The sequence below is a fragment of the Cygnus olor genome, chromosome 2 (genome assembly GCF_009769625.2).
Source record: "Cygnus olor isolate bCygOlo1 chromosome 2, bCygOlo1.pri.v2, whole genome shotgun sequence".
Classification (NCBI taxonomy): Eukaryota; Metazoa; Chordata; class Aves; order Anseriformes; family Anatidae; genus Cygnus; species Cygnus olor.
Window position 1 is genome coordinate 51662894 of NC_049170.1, and position 19488 is coordinate 51682381.

Genomic DNA, 19488 nt, shown 5'->3' on the forward strand with positions numbered 1-19488 from the left:
AATTCTGAAGCTTCTCTACAGTAACTGGATACAACTTGGTATCAAATGCCACACAATTTGTTTCCTAAGTCACACATTTAAGGTTGGCAAGACATTAACTAGCCCCAGACTTTCTCAATTTAGATCCTGGTATCTGAAGTTGGTGGTAACAGGAATGGAATTGCTTTTACAAAATGTTAAGACTATGTTCGTGAAAAGAAAAGTCAGCTACAAAAGTTTGAACAGTCTTATTGGGGGCAACCTGCTAATTAGCAGGTATTTCTCAGCATCTTGGATCTCACAAAAACAACAAACCCAACTGTAGTTTACATAAACTGAGTTTAATGTTTTTGTTTGTTTAAACTGAAGGTTAGAAAAATGTTTCCAAAAATGTTAGAAAAAGGTTAGAAAAATTGTCCTACTTTGAGTGTCCATTAACAAGAAATGGCAGGCCTTTAAGTTACAAACACTTTGTTGAATCACATTTTAAATACCATTATCTATTTAAAAAGTCCTACTGGTTTTTCTACTGATGGAATAAGAACCAATAAATCAGTTCCTATAAAAAATTATTTTCAATATTAAACCATTTTCTTGCAGAACCAAATTAAAGCAGACACAGGAAAAAAATCAACTTGAACCAAGTATAAGTTACTAAATTACTCTAGAAGCTACCTTACTGCTTCTAACCAAAGGCTGTGAAAACCTGCAAAATAAGAAGAAAAGCTATATTAAACTAATTCTTTCACTGAAGCATAATTACTTCAGAGTCATTGTACACATTCAGGGATCAGCAGCTACAGGTATTTACACTGCAGTTATGTATTTTTTTCCTAAACTGAGTAAACTTCACCTATAATGACAAATCTTAGCTTCTCCACTGTTCAGACTCCAGAAATCTTGCTTTTGCTATCTAGATTCATACAATGATTTCAGCTGACTGAAATTTCAGTGTCTTGAAAATTATATATGGCTATAAACCATTTTCTGTTTCCTACTGGTGTACAATCTTTCTAAGAACAGTTCTTCGATGTAAATGAGGTTTCCCCCCAAAAATGAGTGGAAAATGTTTAATAAAGTTCTGCAGCTACAGGAAGGAAAAGTAACTGCCCAATATTTCCTCAGAATCTTCCTACAAGAGCCCTTGTGCCAATATCAGCTCATAGGTTTTGTTTTGTTTTTTGAAAATAATCAAGTGGTACACCGAATGTCTTACTTTGCTCTTTATTGTGTGCTAGGTAGCACACCTGGAACTCCAGGTACAAATTTGTCAAGTCATTTCAATCAGTGCCAGGAAGGTGAGTCCAATTAAAGACACTGCGTATATACAATGCAAATAATCACTGGCACACTAGTACAGGTGTGAACAAAGACAGTAACAAGCAAGATATCAGGAAGTAAATGAGGAACATACTGTAATTAAATAAATTCAGATAATCATTACAGTAAGAGAAAACTACAGCATTTGGCAACTGCATATATGTCCCCTCTTCCCAAAAGGCAGTAAAATACACTTAATGATGAAAAAAAAAAAAGTCATACATGCACACAGAAACCATGCAGCCGGTAACATAAATGCCAATTTTGCACTGCACAGACCCTTTGGAGTTTTTTGTTTTGTTTTTAACGATATGTAGCACAAACTGTAGCTGAGGCAATCTTTTTCCTCTGGTTGGAAGAACCTACATCTCTAAGAGATGCAAGCTTCCCCTATGTACATACCTGAGAACCATGCAAATCTGCCTTGCCAACATTTCTAAAATGGTTTTAATGACTACAGTAAGTGAAACAGACTGCTTAGTATACCGTACTTCCAACACAGTGAAAACCTCTTGCTAACGCTGATCATTTCGAAAAAAACTTACACCCTTCTGATTGGACACGGAAAACCCTAGCTGCATCACATTGCAAGCGCCTTAGTACCACACCCGTAAGCTTTATTTGGATATGATCTTTTTCATGAATGAACAACTACTGTGCTAACAGTAACATGGCACAGCCACTCGAAGTCAAAAATCTCATTTTACTCGAAGAAGTTACAACAATTTTAAGCTTTTCTAGCTAAAATTTTGAAAATCAAGTGTTCAAGTAACTAGCACTCAAATACATGAATGACACTCAATAAAGAGAAATCATACAAGTCACTCCAATCTTAAAAGATATTTATACTAATGACTAGTTCATTTCCTTTGTGACCATATTTGAACTGACAATGGATCTAATTTTTTCTAAATAATCTGCTAGGATATTTACACAAGCCTAATGTATGCAGTGCTTCTGCATTCACAATCATGTGGGAAGCTCAGGAAAATTTCATTTCACTTGCTAGGGCTGCCTGAACTTTTGAATCCTTTCAAACAACGCAAAATAAGTTCCCAAGCCAAGCGATCATTTGTAGTGGGATCAATTAAGTGACTAAATTGAAAATAGAATTCAATAAAATGCCATTTTTAACCTAAACGTTAAACAGTTCTCAAAAATAGGTTCCAGTAACAGTTTTGGTGAAAGCACAGTTACACAGTGCCATCTAGCAATGACTAACAGTACAGCAGTTACTAGGACACTAAGTTGGGTACATTAAACAGTTTGTAAAGCCCTTACTCATTTAAGTACATCCAAAGAAATCAGCAAAATAAGACATATAATTGCTGCAAGCAAGCCTAAAGCTAAAACTTTAGAGACCAAATCTACACCAGCTGCTACAGCTCTCGACCCACTGGCCTGAACTCTGGCCTCACAAAAGAGAGGGAGAAGGTGTTTAAAACCCCTTTCTTGACAGGTTACTACCTCTGCCAAAAAGCTTCTTCGAATGTCCCGGAGAAGGGTTTTGTTTGTTTGTTTTTAAAAAGTTAACCTTATTATTATGAGCCTTGTAGAGCTTTTATGTCAAGTCTGATACCAAAATTGAATTTTGATCTAATATTTCTCTTTTCTGTTCATTACATTTAGGCACCTAAGATTTGTTTCTCTGCTTGTCGTAACTCTTAACGTTGTTGAAATTTGTGAAGTTACACACACCAATAAACCCAAGTTTCCTAGCATACTGATGAAGAAAGAAAGATTCCCTAGGCCCAAAGGACTGGCACTAAGATGGAGGCCTTACCAGCTCTAGTTAAACAGAATACCTACAAAAATCAATCACTGCACAAAATGCTAAAATAAAAAGTATTCCAAGCCTAAAGCTCTAGTTTCACAAGCACATACTTCAAATACTTCCACTCAGCATAAGCAAGCCCCAGTGCTAAAAAGAAAGATAAGCCATCTCTTGCCCACTCGAGACCTATGTTCATGCTCTCCCCTCTTCCTTTCTCAGTGCCTTAGTGCATATAAGTATCGATACAGATTTGAACACCTTTCCAGCAAATCAAACCAAGGAACGAATCTGGCTTTAGACTAAAATAGCCAAAAGTTAAAAGATACGGTGCCAATAGACTATTTGTGAAACTACAGCAGAGAAAATAAAGGCAAACAATAGAACTGTGATGACAATCTTTTGCTTACCAATTTAGACGTTATATTCTTCAATAAAAAACTACAATATTGCCATTATGAACAACAGCACTGTCTCTACATGAGCCATGAAATCAAACCTTTAATAAGCCTTTGAAGCTCTATAAACAATTAGCATTCAGTTCAGATACATTTAAAAAATGCAAAAAAGCAAGATATTTGTTCAAAATAGTATATAAGCTAGCAAAAAGACTTTGATTTTCCCATCTTGAGCATTTCTTTCCCCTAAACCATTTCCCAGAAAGTTGGGGGGGTTGTTTTTTTACTTGTTTTGTTTTTGTTTTAACATAAGCATGCCTCAGTATTTCCCATTTGACTTTAAAAATGTCAATTATGAAAGTTATTCTCTATTAGACTTTGATCTAGATTTCAGCTGCCCTGGGACCTAAATTTGAGGGTTTCATAAACCATATTTTGAGTAAGGCATCAAAAATCCACCCACTACCCATTTAACAGAATTGCACACACTAGATGAACAGACTAATGCACTTGAAGATTGATGTAAATCAACTGGAGAATGTCCAGATGAGAGCAACAAAAAGGGTCAGAGATCTAGCGAACGTGACCTATGAGAGAGGCTTTTAGGAATTAGGTCTATTTAGCCTAGACACAAGAAGCCTATAGGGAGAAGTGAAAACAGCATTCAAGTATGTGAAAGGTTGCTATGAATAAGAAAAGAATCAGATGTTCTCTATACCCTCTGAAGAAAACACAGGCAGCTATGGGCTTGAACTATGCTAAAAGATTAAGGTTACACATTCGGAAACACTTTGCAGCCAGAAAGGTAGTTAATCATCCAAAGTAGGTTATTGGAGGTTTTCGACAACCTACTACAAACAAATGTCAAGTCAACGGCCCTACCCTTGGAAAGAAAAGCTTAGCCACGCAGGTGCCTTTTGGCCTGTGACCTGTGAAAGACTGCAGAAGTCCAAGAGGAGTCTCTGCCAGTCATGAACACAAGCTTCCAACCTACTCCCTACAGGTGGCCAGGGAAACCGTCACTCAAAATTCCTCTCCCAAACCTCCTCTGCATCGGTTTTCACCCCAGAAATAAACTCCACTTCCTGCACCTGCTGTCTCGACTGTCTGCCTGCAGATGAGCAGCATCAAGCTGCGATACTTCTAACCGATGAGAATTTCTCCCCAGCTCACTGCACAGCCCAAATGAAGCTTACAATCACTTATATTTAAAAGTATTTTTGCCTCAATACAGTAAGGAACCGCCACCACCAATAAACAGCCACAGCTCAAAGTGAACTGCAGCCACCTACAGAAGACCACTCCGTCTGCATTTGAGAAATCACGGAGAGAACCAAAGACCATGTGGAAAACATACTAGTTTTCCAAGAAGCCGTTTTTTTGGCAAGAATACATAAATGTCTCAGCAAAAATGGGTTGTGGAGAAACTCCCCCTTCCTCCCAAATCTATCTATTTTTAAAACGTTTGTCAACATTTTTCTCCTTTAATGAAAAATTCTACTAGGGTTTTTCATGTTTTACTGTAATGTTACAAAGAGTATTTGGATTATTTGGACATATTCGTCAAAGTGACTGTCTTAGACAAATTTCCTCATTTTCTATTTTCCAGTTAGTAGATTTGTAAAGCACAGTCAGCTGATGTTCTTCTTTCATCACTACAAGTTATAAGAGTTAAACTTCTAGTTAAGTAAATAGTGGATGCTCAAATTTGCCACCACCTGATGGTCTGCATCTTTACATTCTCAAAGGCAGATTAACATTTACCAATGGTTAACTGATTTTTTCTGAAGTGTGATAATGGCAAACAGAAAAATGCCAACCCATAAACAAGCAACAGAATTTCAAAAGTCAACTATCACTTGGGGAATCAATTACAAACAAGCACACTTTTACCCTTAAAGTCTGGCCAACAAAAGCTGAGGGTCCAAGATGCCTAATAAAATCAGCAGCCAAGTGATCTGTCTTCTATTAAATTGCATGCCAAAAAACTCACTTCTCTATACACCAGTGTCTTGTACCAATCAACAGCAATTCAATTCTGGCACGATTAACTCGAAGCCTATTTATAGCCATCCAAGACAAAGTTTCTGCTTAGTTCATTTCTGTAAGCAAATTCCAAAGCCAGGGATTTGACACACAAGACAAATGCTAGTGTCTTCTGCTTAGATGAAGCCCATTTCTCAGCTCCAACACCCAAAGTGTTAATTCCAACTGGTAGCACACAAATGCTTACAAGATGCACAGATATGTGTTTCTGCAGACACATCGTATCACAGCTAAGCATGACTATTCTAAAGACCCTACCAGAGAAACCAGCCTAGAACCCACGTGGAGCTTAAGTCGTCTGGTCACAGCATCTATCCCACTGTCCTCAAAGACTTGAAATGAGCACACAAAAAAAAAAAAAAAAAAAAACACAGAAGCTGGATGAGAAGCAAATTTCCTAAGAACTGCAGACATTTGTTATGACACTACGTAATATTCTAAAACACAGCTTTATGATGCAATGCGACAAAGATGCAGAGATGCTTATTACCCCTCTTAGGGTGAAAGGTATCTGATATCTGTAGTGTTCCAGATAACGAGTAATTACTGAGTTTCTGCGAAAGATTAAGAGCCTATGCATAACTTGTTTCATTTCAAAATAAGCTTCTGAGCAATGCCACAGGGAAGAAGAGAAGGACTGAAGATGCAATGGTTATTCTGTATCCTCCACAAGGAGGATACGAACAGTACAAGAATATGCTCCAGCTTTGCGCTGGACTGCGGCACAATGCGATTCCACTAGCACAGATCACCCTCCCTGCAAACCTGCGCACTTTCCAGTACACATCTGGAAAAGCTCCCAACCTGTAAAAGCAAAAGGTTGCTCTTGGCCAGCTTGCTATTCTCCACTATTTTAAACATCATTCACAATAAGAGATTATATATAAAAAAAAAAAAAACCTCAGTGGGGGAAAAAAAGAAAATCTATACAATCCGGAAATTCCTGAAGAGAAGTAAGAGAAATTGTATGCTCACCCATGGCAAATAAAATGTATTTGCACTTACCCCAACTGAATTATGACAAAACTCACAAGCTAAATATTTAGCTAGGCCTCAGACACATTTGACTTTGGATGTTAATTCACAACAAGCAACACTTTTTTTTTTTAAAAAAAAAAAAGTTAAATCATATCCTATACATTGTTTAGAATTTGCCTTATCAAATGCAACATGTTTTTGAAACAGAGGACAGCACTGCACTAATGACAATAGTTACCACCTACCTCAAATGCCATTGTTAATAAGCTGTAACATATTTACTAATCTCCAACCTGAATACCATCTGCTTTTGCTCTGTTAGCTAAACTCATGGTTTTACTTAAGCTGTAGCTATACATTTCAACAGATAGCATTTGTTTAGCAGTCCCTACCGTTTTCAGTGTCTTATTGTGATGCCCTACGACAGCTGACATAATACTATTAAAATAAAACAAAAATTAAAATCATCCCTTAATGAAAATAAGTAGAGGGTTAAATTGATCATTATAAGCAAAATCTTTAATTAATGTTTCAAATAGGAGCCTTTATATAAATTAAACCAATCTCCCTAAATCAAACATAAAGCAGAAAGGAGCTTCCAAATGAAAGAGCTCCTCAAAAAGGTGAATTTCGCCGTTATAATACTTCATATATCTCAAACCCATAATATAGACACCTTGGAAAAGGAACTGACACCAAGTCTAAGCCTAACTTAAACTAGCAAACAGTAACTCTCAGATAAACTAGAGGTACGAAAACTAGACAGACCTTCCTAACATTCAATAGCGAAGTTACCACATAAAGGTCAGAATATTGATAGCAAATAAATTAGAGAAGATTTAAGTAAATGCACAAAACTGCACTTTAAATTTGAATAATCCAATACCCTTAATTTAAATCAGTAATACAGATCAACAGTAATTAAAAGGCTAACTGTCCAACTTAACTCATAAAAAACATCAAGTGCTATCAAAATACAGAAATAAATAGCAGTGACCCAGTTCTGTACTTTATCCAATGCTGCCACCTCTTGGCTCCTAGTGATATAGCACCAAGCCATATCTCAAAAGGTTTAGAGCTTTCGTACTTGAATATACACAAATGCCAAATTTGTAGTTTGTAAACTATTTCATGCATTATCATATCCTAATTATTTTTGACTACTGTACAACAGTAGAGCATTTAGATAAAAATTATATGCCTGAACTTCACAGAACCATATAATGGCTTGGGTTGGAAGGGGCCTTAAAGATCATCCAGTTCCAATGCCCTGCCATGGGCAGGGACACCTCCCACCAGACCAGGATGCCCAAGGCCCCATCCAGCCTGGCCTTGAACGCCTCCAGGGACAGGGCATCCACAGCTTCTCTGGGAAACCTGTGCCAGTGCCTCACCACCCTCTGAAGAAATAATTTCCACCTAAAATCTGATTTAAATCTCCCCTCTTTTAGTTTAAAACCATTCCCCCTTGTCCTGTCATTATCTGACTGAGCAAAGAGTCGCTCACCATCCTTTTTTAAAAGTCTCCTTCAAGCACTGAAAGGCCGCAATGAGGTCACCCTGGAGCCTTCTCTTCTCCAGGCAGAACATCCCCAGCTCTCTCAGCCTTTCTTCACAGGAGGGGTGCTCCAGCCCTCTGAGCACCTTCAGGGCCCTCCTCAGGACCCACTCTAACAGCCCCACATCCTTCTTGTGCTGGGGGCCCCAGACCTGGATGCAGCACTCCAGGTGGGGCCTCACAAGGGCAGAGCAGAGGGGCACAGTCACCTCCCTCCCCTGCTGGCCAGTTTAGCAAGAATGCCTCATCCACAGGCTCCCCTTGATCGGGCGGCCTGTAGTACACCCCAACCACAAGCTGTCTTTTATTGGTGCAGTCTTGAACTCTCACCCACAAGCTCTCAACCTGTCCATGGCTGTTTCTCAGAGGCACCTCTTCACAGCCAAACCCTTCCATAACATAGAGGGAAACACGCACTCCCTTCCTTCCCTGCCCATCTCTTCTGAAGCATTTGTAGCCCTCTATTCCAGTGTTCCAGTTATGTGATCTATTCCACCACATTTCCATGATAGCAATGAGGTCATATTTGTCGAATTGTGCAATGGTTTCCAACTCTTGCTTGTTTCCCATGCTGCGTGCATTGGCGTAGAGGCACTTCAGCTGGGCAATCAGTCATTCACATTTCCAGAACCCTTCCTGATTGCATTGGGACAGTTCACAAGTACCTCCCTATTGTTACTTTGAGTGATAGTGTTTTCAGGTATGCTTTCTTCACTCAGAGGTGCAACTTATGCCAATCAGACCTGTGGAGACATGCTGTATCATAGAAAAATGTATATGCGAATAGCACAGATGAACTAAGACAGCAACAGATGCGCCCCAAGGACGGGACTTTGAGAGAAGAAACATCTATATGTGGGTTTACTTGTTTCCTTGGTCACTGGACTCATTTGGTACACCTGGGAACTTTAGAAACACCCATCCAGGCTTACACAAATGTTACCCTACTTTGCAATGAACAGCCAATAGGGAAATATAAAGTTCCATTAGATAGAAAAAAATAAAGAGAAAGAAGGACTTTATTTGCTCCTATCAGTGAGGGGGGATGGGGGGGAAAGAAAATTCGATTCTCAAATCTGTTTACACAATTTCCACTTGTCTCCAGCCCATCTTCCAACCCGCAAGTCTCCATCAGTTTTGGGCTCCTCACTACAAGAAGGATATTGAATTGCCCAAGCATGTTCAGAGAACAGCACTGAAGCTGGTGAAGGGGCTAGAAGACAAGATTATTGAGGAGTCTGAGGGAACTGGAGCTGTTTAGTCTGGAGAAGAGGAGGCCGAGGGGAGACCTCATCGTTCTCTACCACTGCCTGAAAGGAGGCTGCAGCAAGGAGCATGCTGGTCTCCTTTCTCAGGTTACAAGCAATAGGACGGGAGGAAACAGTCAGTCTCGAGTTGCGCCTGGGGTGGAGGGTTAGATTGCACATTCGCAGGAAGGGTGGTCAATACTGGAATGGGCTGCCCAGGGACACGGTACAGTCCCCATCCCCAGTGGAACCGAAGAGGAATGTGGATGTGGCACTAAGGGACGTACATAGTTTGGTGATGGCAGTCAGTAGGTCAGGCTGATGGTTGGACTTGGTGATCTTGAAGGTCCTTATCAACCTAGGTGATTCTACGAGCACAGGGCAGTCTGTTCTGTTAATACACCCTCGGGACTGACAGAAAGAACAATATAGGTTAATGTTCTGTACTTGGAGATACAGCACTGTTCAAAATCAGTTCAGCTACATTTGAAATTGTTATCAGCAACAAGCCAGAAATCAACTCACTAGGCTTACCTTGCCTCCATTGAGGAACAAAAAAACAACAGCAACTCACATGTGCACAGATGGTAGCACTACAATTGTCAGGAAAGCATTCCAAAATATGTTAAAACCATCTTAATGCAGAAGTTGTACAGCAATGACTGACCATAGCAAATTTATAGAACTTTGTCCTAAGCAGTTTCTCAAAAATAATGAGCTCACAGCTAAGCTTCATCTTTACTAGCAAAGGGAACAGTAGCCAAATTATATAGTAAGAACCTACAATAACCATTAGCTGGCCACTATTCCCAAGTCACCTAGAATAACAAATATTTTACAGGTGCCCCTACAAACGCTATGATTAAAATATGATCTTGCTCATACCTCTGAGAGTACACTGTCAAAAATCTCTCCAATTTATTAAAAAAGTCTGGTTTGCTCTCCTGCTAGCTTTTGTAAGTCTTCTATAAATAACTACCCATAGCACAAAGAACTGTGAGACACTTGAAACCATCTGAGTAGAATGCTCTACAGACGTCTACATCATTTACATGACTACATTGAACTCACTTCATCACTGCTATTTGTGCTTCGTTTACTGATTCCAACTGCTACAGGGACACATTTCAGCGAAGAGGATGCAAGTTACCAGAAGTTCCAATTTACCTTCCATGGTTCAATCCTTTTCAAACTTGGTCTTCTGTACTACAAGAAGTTTAGCACTGCCAGAACTAAACCCTACTGCACAACCACTACAGCGTGCAGCCAATTTCTTTGCCATTAGAATTAACCCTAAACATGTATGTGTTCTTAAATTTACCTATGTAAGTTCTATACAAGTGTTACTGAACACATTGTACACATAGGATTTATTTAGGCCTGCTGGCACTTTCAGTTGCCAGCACTGTGAAAGAAAAAAATTGAGACAGACTGTAAAAACAGGTGAATCATTTCAGTTTTAAGTGGGATAAGGAAAACAGCACACAGTTGTCAGATCAAGTGATATAGGAAGTCATAATGGCAGTGATGCATGAAGCCACTACAAGATGAAATGCTCCCCTTGAACAGAGGTACATTTCCCAGTTTGAGAATCAGAGTTGTATCCTGTAACAGAAACAACAGCCTCAAAGCTAGATACCCAACGTAACAGAAACTTGCCTAATGGGAATAAGGAGTTGATACTGAGGAAGCTGAGGTAGGAAAAACTCACCACAAAGAGGTCATACATATTGCATTTTGCTACAAGTCAGAAGTGATCGCTAACAGAACTCTGGCCACACACAGGCTAAGCAGTTTTACTGAGAGCACAGGACCAGAATACACAGCTGCCAAAACCACAATTAGAGATTAGTTTACAGAGTCTTGGGGAACACAGACTGCTGCAGATAAGAACGACTGAACGATGTTGTATTAACTCTGCACTGCAAGAAAGCACCCTAACAACTCCAGACCCATTATCCCACTCACTGCCTCATAAGGCACTTTCCACTGCACCAGAAAATACACGTATTCTTCCCAAGGAAATTGGGCATCTACATTCTTGTAGTCTTGTCTGTTCCAGCCCATGACTGTCACCTTTTATTTTTCTGTTTCATTTCATCTTTCCTCATCCTCTTAACCAACGCAGCACAAAAGTTTCACATTTTAAGCAGATTACAGGAGTTCTTATTTCTCCATGGAAGATGGTGCTTGGTATTTCCAACTCTATCAATTATTTCAACAGCACTGAAAAATTGGACTGAACAAAACAAAGAAACACATCCACATCCCAAGTGTTCACATGCTACCTGTGCATGACAGAGCAGGATTTTCAAGCCCAAGACCCACAGCCCAAAGCAAACTTGTGACCATCACCAGCTTAGACCTTCTGAAAGCAGGAGAACATATTGCCAGAATCACAGGGGTTGGAAGCGACCTTAAAGATCATCCAGTTCCAAACCCCCTGCCACAGGCAGGGACACCTCCCACCAGACCAGGCTGCCCAAAGCCCCATCCAGCCTGGCCTTGAGCACCTCCAGGGATGGGACATCCACAGCTTCTCTGGGAAACCTGTGCCAGTGCCTCACCACCCTCTGAGTGAAGATTTTTTTCCAAACATCTAATCTAAATCTACTCTTTTCTCACTTAGAACAATTTCCCCTTGTCCTATCCCTACACTCCCTGACAAAGAGTCCCTCTCCAGCTTTCCTGTAGGCCCCCTTTAGGTACTGGAAGGTCTCATCGGAGCCTTGTTTTCTCCAGGCTGAACAACCCCGACTCCCTCAGCCTGTCTTCCTAGGAGAGGTGCTCCAGCCCTCTGACCATCCTTAGGGCTCTCCTCTGGACTTGTTCTAATGAGTACATGTACTTCTTGTGCTGGGGATCCCAGGGATGAACACAGCATTCTAGATGGGATCTCACAAGAGCAGAGTAGAGAGAGAGGATCACCTCCCTCAACCTGCTGGCCACACTCCTCTGTTGATGCAGCCCAGGATACAATTGGCTTTCTGGCTGCAAGTGCACACTGCTATCACATGTTGAGCTTCTCATCCACCACCACCCTGAGGTCCTTCTCCTCCTAGGCTGCCCTCAATTCATCCTCCTCCCAGGCTGTACTTGTGCTAGTGATTGCCCCGGCCCAGGTGCAGGACCTTGGGCTTGGCATTGCTGAACTTCATGAGGTTCGCATGGGCCCATCTCTCAAGGTCCCCTCTGGATGGCATCCCTTCCCTCCAGCATGTCGATTGCACCACACAGCTTGGTGTCATCAGCAAACTTGCTGAGGATGCTCTCAATCTCACTGTCCATGTTACCTCACTTCAACAAGTACCAAAGCAACTTTACTGCCTCTTTCATTATCACCAACCAAAAGCTTTTACTTCCAGATTATACCAGTCAGTTTGAATCTGAAAAAGAAATAGGTTACATGGGGAGTTAAGCAGGTGTATAAGGTTATCAAGTAATGCAAAAACCAAGCAGGATTTGTGACCCTACGTCTATATGGTAGAATTCTTCAGCTTGAGTATAGAACAACAAAGGATTTACACCTCGGTTCACTTTTCCACATTGCTCAGCTGCTTCTGAGAATGACAGTTTAATAAATGCAGTGTTGTCTGAGAAAACTGAAGTGCCTGTCATCTCCAGAAAGGTAGTTTGGGTTATTTTGTGTATTCCCTCCACCCACGCAAAAAAGGTTGCAAAGAGACTTTTTTTTCCCTGAATTGGCACTACAGTCACAACTACTTGAGAAGTGCAAATCTAAAAGCAAAGACTAAACTTGAATTCTATGGTTAATAAAGCTACAGACTGAGCACTTAATGAGCAGCTAATAAGGATTTGTCTCCTAGCTTCTACAAAAAAAAAATCTCATAACAAGGATGGCTCATACCACACCAAATCTACCCAGTAATGTAAAACAAACTACAGCAATTACACTTGTAAGGGAGCAGAGAAGTGTTAATAACAGGGTGAAGAGAGAAAAATGGAAAGACCAACTGCTGATTCTGAGCAACTGAAATCATATACCAGAAGCCAGTAGAAATCTTAGTCAAAATACTTCAATCACCTCGCAGGCCACAGAGAGCTTATTTTAAGTTAACAAATGTAAAGAATACAGTAAGCTATTCAAGAGGAGATTATACATCTATTGTATATCTATGAAATAAATCAAAATCTAAAATGATTAAAATGTGCAATAGGAAAGTACTTTTAAAACAACACTTAAAAATAAAACAAGGCATCAAGTTATGAACTGTGCTTCATGAATTGAGAGTCAATACCTGAACAGTCGTAGTCATTTTCTTTATTTTCCACTTGGATGAATAAAATGGATGGTGCAGCATGCTTTGCTGTGTCTATACGTGGATGACCAAAGTCCAAGAAAGTATGGTTTATGCAACACAATTAATACGAGCAATGCCTCAGTGCCCAGTTCTGAAAGAGCATCCTTCCATCCAATAAACTCACAAATTGTTCAAGATAACGAAAAGGATACCTTAAAGACTAGTCTGAAAGTGCACAAATAAAGCTGAGAGTCTGTAATAGTCTAGTTCCTATGTGCTAAATGAAATCCAACCCCACTGAATTAGCAACAAAACTCCACCTGCTTTTTCCTTCTGAAATCCCACTCTACAGGACGGAAAACGAGTTCCATGCTAGCATGGATTTCTAAAAAACAATGTAGTGTGGATAACCAGTTACTGGTTCAGTTTTGCTGAATGTTTATTAACAACACTTTTTGCTTCCTCTTCACAAGAGAAGTTACTGCGCATTCTTCTGGTATTTGTAATGCATTCTTAATTTCTCCCTCCATCTCTCCCCAGCATATTTTACAATGACTGAGAACGGAATGCTTTGGACCTAGGCTGCCTTGAACCAAAAGCAATTATCACAAAGTAACAAGCATGCCTAACTGCTTGATCCATCAAAATGCATACAAGAATGTCAGGCTAAAAACCATTCATCCCACAAAGAGAGAAACCTACAGATGCCAACTAAATGCTAATACAACCTTCTGCTTCAGAAATCAACTGCTTCTATGTCTGACTACATATGCTCAACAGCAGTTTTCAGAGAGAAAGTACTGCTGCGTGGCACACATACTACTGAATTACCTTCCCTAACAATCATCTGGCTCCAAGTAAGGGAGAGCTCCCAGCTCACCCTGATCCCTTATCCCACAATAGGCATTACTTGTCTGTACCATGAGTTTCTTCCTCCAGGGACTACCTCAAAGGGAGCACTAGTAGGTACACAGGCATATCTAAACTATACAGTGAGTCATGCTACCAAGAAACCAAAACCAGTTTTAGAACCAGTAAAGCCACCACAAGCTATAATATTTCCAGAACAGAACACAAGCAAATACCATGGCACAGCCCTTTGCCAATACCAGCTGGTCCTCACACTTCTTTTTGCTCAGACCAACACAGAGGAGCTTTGTGTTCTCACAAGATGGTATGCAAGATTTGTTCAGAACACTGCCCACCTTCACACTGTAAAAACAGACAAAAAATAGGTTCAGCTCTTCTTCTGGCTTCCCTTTGCCTTTTGCAAAGCTAATACAGTTCCTGATTTTCCATCAGTGCTGCCGTTATTGCAATGCCTATATATTGCCGACTCACACCACTCTCTCCCCCCTAACAGAGGTTGTCTTTGCTACAAACAAAGATTGCAAATTGCAATCCAAACTGCAGCACAGCCCTCATTTTTCACCTTTGGATATAGCCACTACCAAAAGCAATGAGTGCTTGTACAAACAAGAACATTTTCAAAACAGATGGAAGACAAGAAAAACAACTTTGGCATCTCCTGAACAGAGTTTAAATCAAGAACAGGGTGAAATCCACACAATAAACAGGGATGAGAAATAGTATTGGAAGATTTTCACAAGTCAAAAATATACTTCTAAAATCAGAAGACATCATTAAATCAATGCTCAGTTTTGACTAAGTCAATTTCTAAAGCAAATAGCATTATATATTATATAGTTAATATAATAACAGCATTATATATTATATAGTTAATATAACAGCATTATATATTATATAGTTAATATAATATATATATAGTTATAGTTACTAACTTCTAGTTAGTAACAGAAGTCTGTCTGCTGTTGCTTTTCTTCTTCCTAATACTATATAATTGCAAGAATGAAAGAAGACACCAGGAACAGTGTTTGACCATTTCCCTTTCCTTACAAACAAAAAAACAAGAACTGCAAATAAAGATCACATTTTATTTCCTAGAACCAGAACATTAATCCAGTATCTCTTCAGCTCCTGAAGTGTTGACTCAAAAGCTCAGGAACATTCAGGAAACAGGCTAATGAAGACACTTTTTATTTACAGAGTCATAGAATGTTTTGGGTTAGAAGGGACCTTAAAGATCATCTAATGCCTCCTACATATCATTGTATACAACTAGGACCTTCTATTAGCCATCACATCTTAAGGCTGAAGAAATCCAATCCCTCAAAGTGTGTCTCCTCATACACTGCGTGCTCCAGCTCCCTAAACATCTTGGTGACCCTTCACTGGATACACAGCGCTATCCTGGGGAGCCCAAAACTGGGCCCAAACTGGAGTACTGCACACAGCACTCCAAATGCTGTCTCAAGCACCAAATGGAGCTGAGCAATAACTTTTCTGGACCTGCTGGCTACACTCTTGCTAACAGGTCAGGATGCAGTTAGTCCTTTTTTGCTGCAAGGGCACACTGATGACTTATGTTCACCTTCTTGTCTACCTCAATGCCAAACTCTTCCTCCACAAAGCTGCTTTCCAGTCACTCCGCCCACCCCCACCTTTACCACCAGCTAGGGTTACTCCGACCCTAGGATTTTGTATTTGCCTCTGCTGAATCTCATATGCCTCCTTTTAGCCTTTTCTTCCTCCAGCCTATCAAGGTCCATCTGAACAGCAGCACGAGCTTTGAGCCTATCAAGCACTTCCTCCAGTTTGACAGTCTGAGAGCCTGCTGAAGGTACGCTGCATCCTGTCTTCCATGCCTGTTTAAGACATCAAATCAGATCAGTCCTGATGTGAAACCCTGATAAGTGATCTGCAACCCAAGCAGACGCAGAGCAAACCCCTTCATACGCACTTGTTGCTAGAAGCATCACTACATTGAGCAGAAAGGCAGGTGCCCTCTTCACCACCTCATTCTCACATAGAGCTACCATACTCGCAATACTTGCACTCGGCTCCAGCTTCATTACCAGTCTATGAAGGAGAACATTCAACAGATATAGTTGTAAAAATTTACTTTCACCAGAATTTGTAACCAATATTTTCATTCTGTTGAACAAAAACGTGATTTCCAGAGCTCCTTAAATATACATTTAAAAAGAAGTTACCTAATTTTACAAAAGAACTACACTGAATAATTTTTGCCTACCACTTCAGCAGGATTTTTTAAAACATTTATGCACACACAAACTAAATTAAGATGTTCAATAATGACCAGAAACTCATATGCAATTAACAAGATTACGGAAGGTATTCCTGGCCCAGCTACTGCAGTTCCTATTAAATTTTTAGTTCTCAACTTCAGATTCCAAATGTAAAGTTATTTCTATTTCAAAGTTATAAACAGTTCATTTTTTAAAAAGAGAAACTTTTTTTTTTTTTTTTTTTTTACAAATTTTCTTCCTTCACTTTTCTTATATTGTTTCCAGTAAAATTCCAATAGCACAAGACAGCTAGCCAAATATTAAAAAGCCTAAGAAAACAGAAGTAGTTTCTGGAACACGATGCACTAGAAAAATTAAGGTAAAGAGAAGCTAAGATTAAGCAAGTCACAAGTTCAAACTGATACCTCATTTGTAATTTACAAAAATAGCTGCCACAAATAAGGATTTCTGGACCAGCACTCCACTTGTCTGTGAGAAGAGCACACCTACTTCAGAGCTGCACTACTAATTAAAGAATCACACTGTTTCCCTAAAATAGTTCACCATTTGAATAATTCAGGTTCCAGTTTCTACTTCGACAAATACAGAAAGACCAACCACAAAAAAAGAAAAAGATGTAACCGTTCAAGGATGCCATGAGTTGATCAGAAGAAATAGGCATTTTGTAAAACCAGAAATAAAACACTTCTGGCAAAATGTCAGGAAAGACAACTTTGCAGTTTTTTCAGTAAAAGCAGGCAGCAAGTTTAAATGCAAGACAAAAAAAAAATTGAATTAATAAGATTTACATTTATATTTCAATTTTAACTAGTTATAACCTATACAAAGGTACTCAGGTAATAATTCGCCATTAAAACACGAATGTCTGTTTTCAGCTTCACACAGCTTTTCATTCGACACTTTTTGTATTAAGGAGATGAAACGTGGCCAGTGCAACCACAAGTTTGGTTGTTTTTTTGTTTTGCTTTGTTTTTCAATTCTAGGTTGGCATGAAAATGCTTCCTCTTGTCTCATTTCAAAATATTCAAAGGAAAAGGAGAAATAACTCAACAGCTCTTCCAACTCTACAGGATTCAATCCTGTAACATTCTACCTCCATTATACCGACTGTTCGTACAGAAACAAAGATCATTCACATAGAATGGTTCAACTCTCCTCCAGCAGCAAACACAAATAATGCTAAATATCTAAAGACATTTGACAACAGCTTGACACTTCCCAAATTCACCCACAAATCCTGAATTATGCAACTTTTCTGACATTCTTACCTGTAATTTTGTATCCATATGCAGCTAGCTGTCCAGCCATATATTCACCATCTGAATTATTGTGAGAACATCCCCATGTACGTATCCAGATTTTCTGAACACCGGGAATAATGCTGTTAAGTAGAAATGAATCAAAAAGGCAAGTTAAAAGACAAATGAGCTTCCCCTTTAAGCCCACTGAACAGACTCAACTGTAATTCTCCAAAAACATAGTAAGCAATATCAGCTCCAGAACAACTGCATAAGGACATCGTGATCACGCAACTTTCGTGTAGCAGAGTATCGTGTCTGGCTGGGATGGAGTTAGCTTTCTTCATGGCCACCCATATGGTGCTGTGCTTTGGACTGGCGACTAGAACGGTGATGATAACACACCCATGTTTTAGCTACTGCTGAACAGCGCTTGCACAAAGTCAAAGCCTTCTTTTCACACTGCGCATTCCCTGCAAGCAGGCTGGGGTTATTCCATACCATGTGACATCACTATCAACAATAAAAACTGGGAATTTGATCTTTCCAAAATAGCCCCCGTTCTGAGACTGGCTGGGCACTGGTCTGCTGCAGGAGGTGGCGATTCCACACCCTTCCTTCAATTATTAAACGAGCTTCATCTCAAACCCCAAGTTTGCTAGCTTTTGCTCTTCTGATTCTCTCCCACAGCACACTGGGGAAGAATGAGGAAGCATCTGGGTGGGTATTTAGTTGTGGGCCAGGACCAGCTCACAAGAGTACCAGATAACATTTTCAGTGCTTCTTTACATTTGAGCTTGAATAAATAGTATATCTCAGGGCGCAAAGCTCTTTTTAAGCAAGACAAGCATTTTTGCTGAACACACTTAAGTTCTGAATGCAATAAAGTTTCAATATTGTTTTGATACCAGGAGTCTTCAGTCCTTCCACAATTTCCACGCACCTCCCCCCAGCTTCCCAAAGAAACACCTAGACTTCTAAAGGGAAAAATGAGTTAAATCCTGGGACAAGCATTTTTTTAAGCAGAAAGTTAGAAACAAAAAAGTAAAGACATCTCAAAAAAAAAGACATACAAAATTATCTAACAATCTTAAAACAGTGGTGGAATTTGTAGACACGTTAGAGTTATATTCTTGCCTGTCTCACTGAAATAATAGTGAAAGCTCTTTAATAATTTATGGCTGTCTTCTTCAGAACAGAAAAAAAACGGGTTAGGACTCTTTAAGCCAGCTCTAGAGCCATTCCAAGCAACAGTTCTTGGTGCCAATTCAATGACCACAGTAATTTTGATTTGTTTTCGGGTTTTGATTTTTTTTTTATTTTTTAAGAGAGTAACATGCAGGAAAGGTTTTCTTGTGTTGTAACAGTTTGCGTGACAGGTTGCCTTCATTACCTCCATTTGCATTTTACAATTTCCACAATGGATCAGATAAAGAAAGACAAAGATAAAACACAATTTGCAACACGGACTTGAACATCTCACTGTTTTAAATGTACGTCTTCTTATACAAGTGAGTTCTCAAGCAGGCTCCTTCATTGCATGTCCTATGTAAGTTTTCA

General features: G+C 39.6%; 1 protein-coding gene across 2 annotated transcripts in view; it reads right to left on the reverse strand.

Moving 5' to 3' along the window:
• CDKAL1 (CDK5 regulatory subunit associated protein 1 like 1) overlaps nucleotides 1-19488 on the reverse strand; it is a 434256-nt gene that overhangs the window by 409238 nt on the left and 5530 nt on the right. For both annotated transcript variants that reach the window (XM_040546176.1, XM_040546177.1), the window contains one exon: nucleotides 17959-18071. In XM_040546176.1, coding sequence (XP_040402110.1) covers nucleotides 17959-18071 — 113 coding nt within the window. The remainder of the gene's footprint in view (nucleotides 1-17958; nucleotides 18072-19488) is intronic.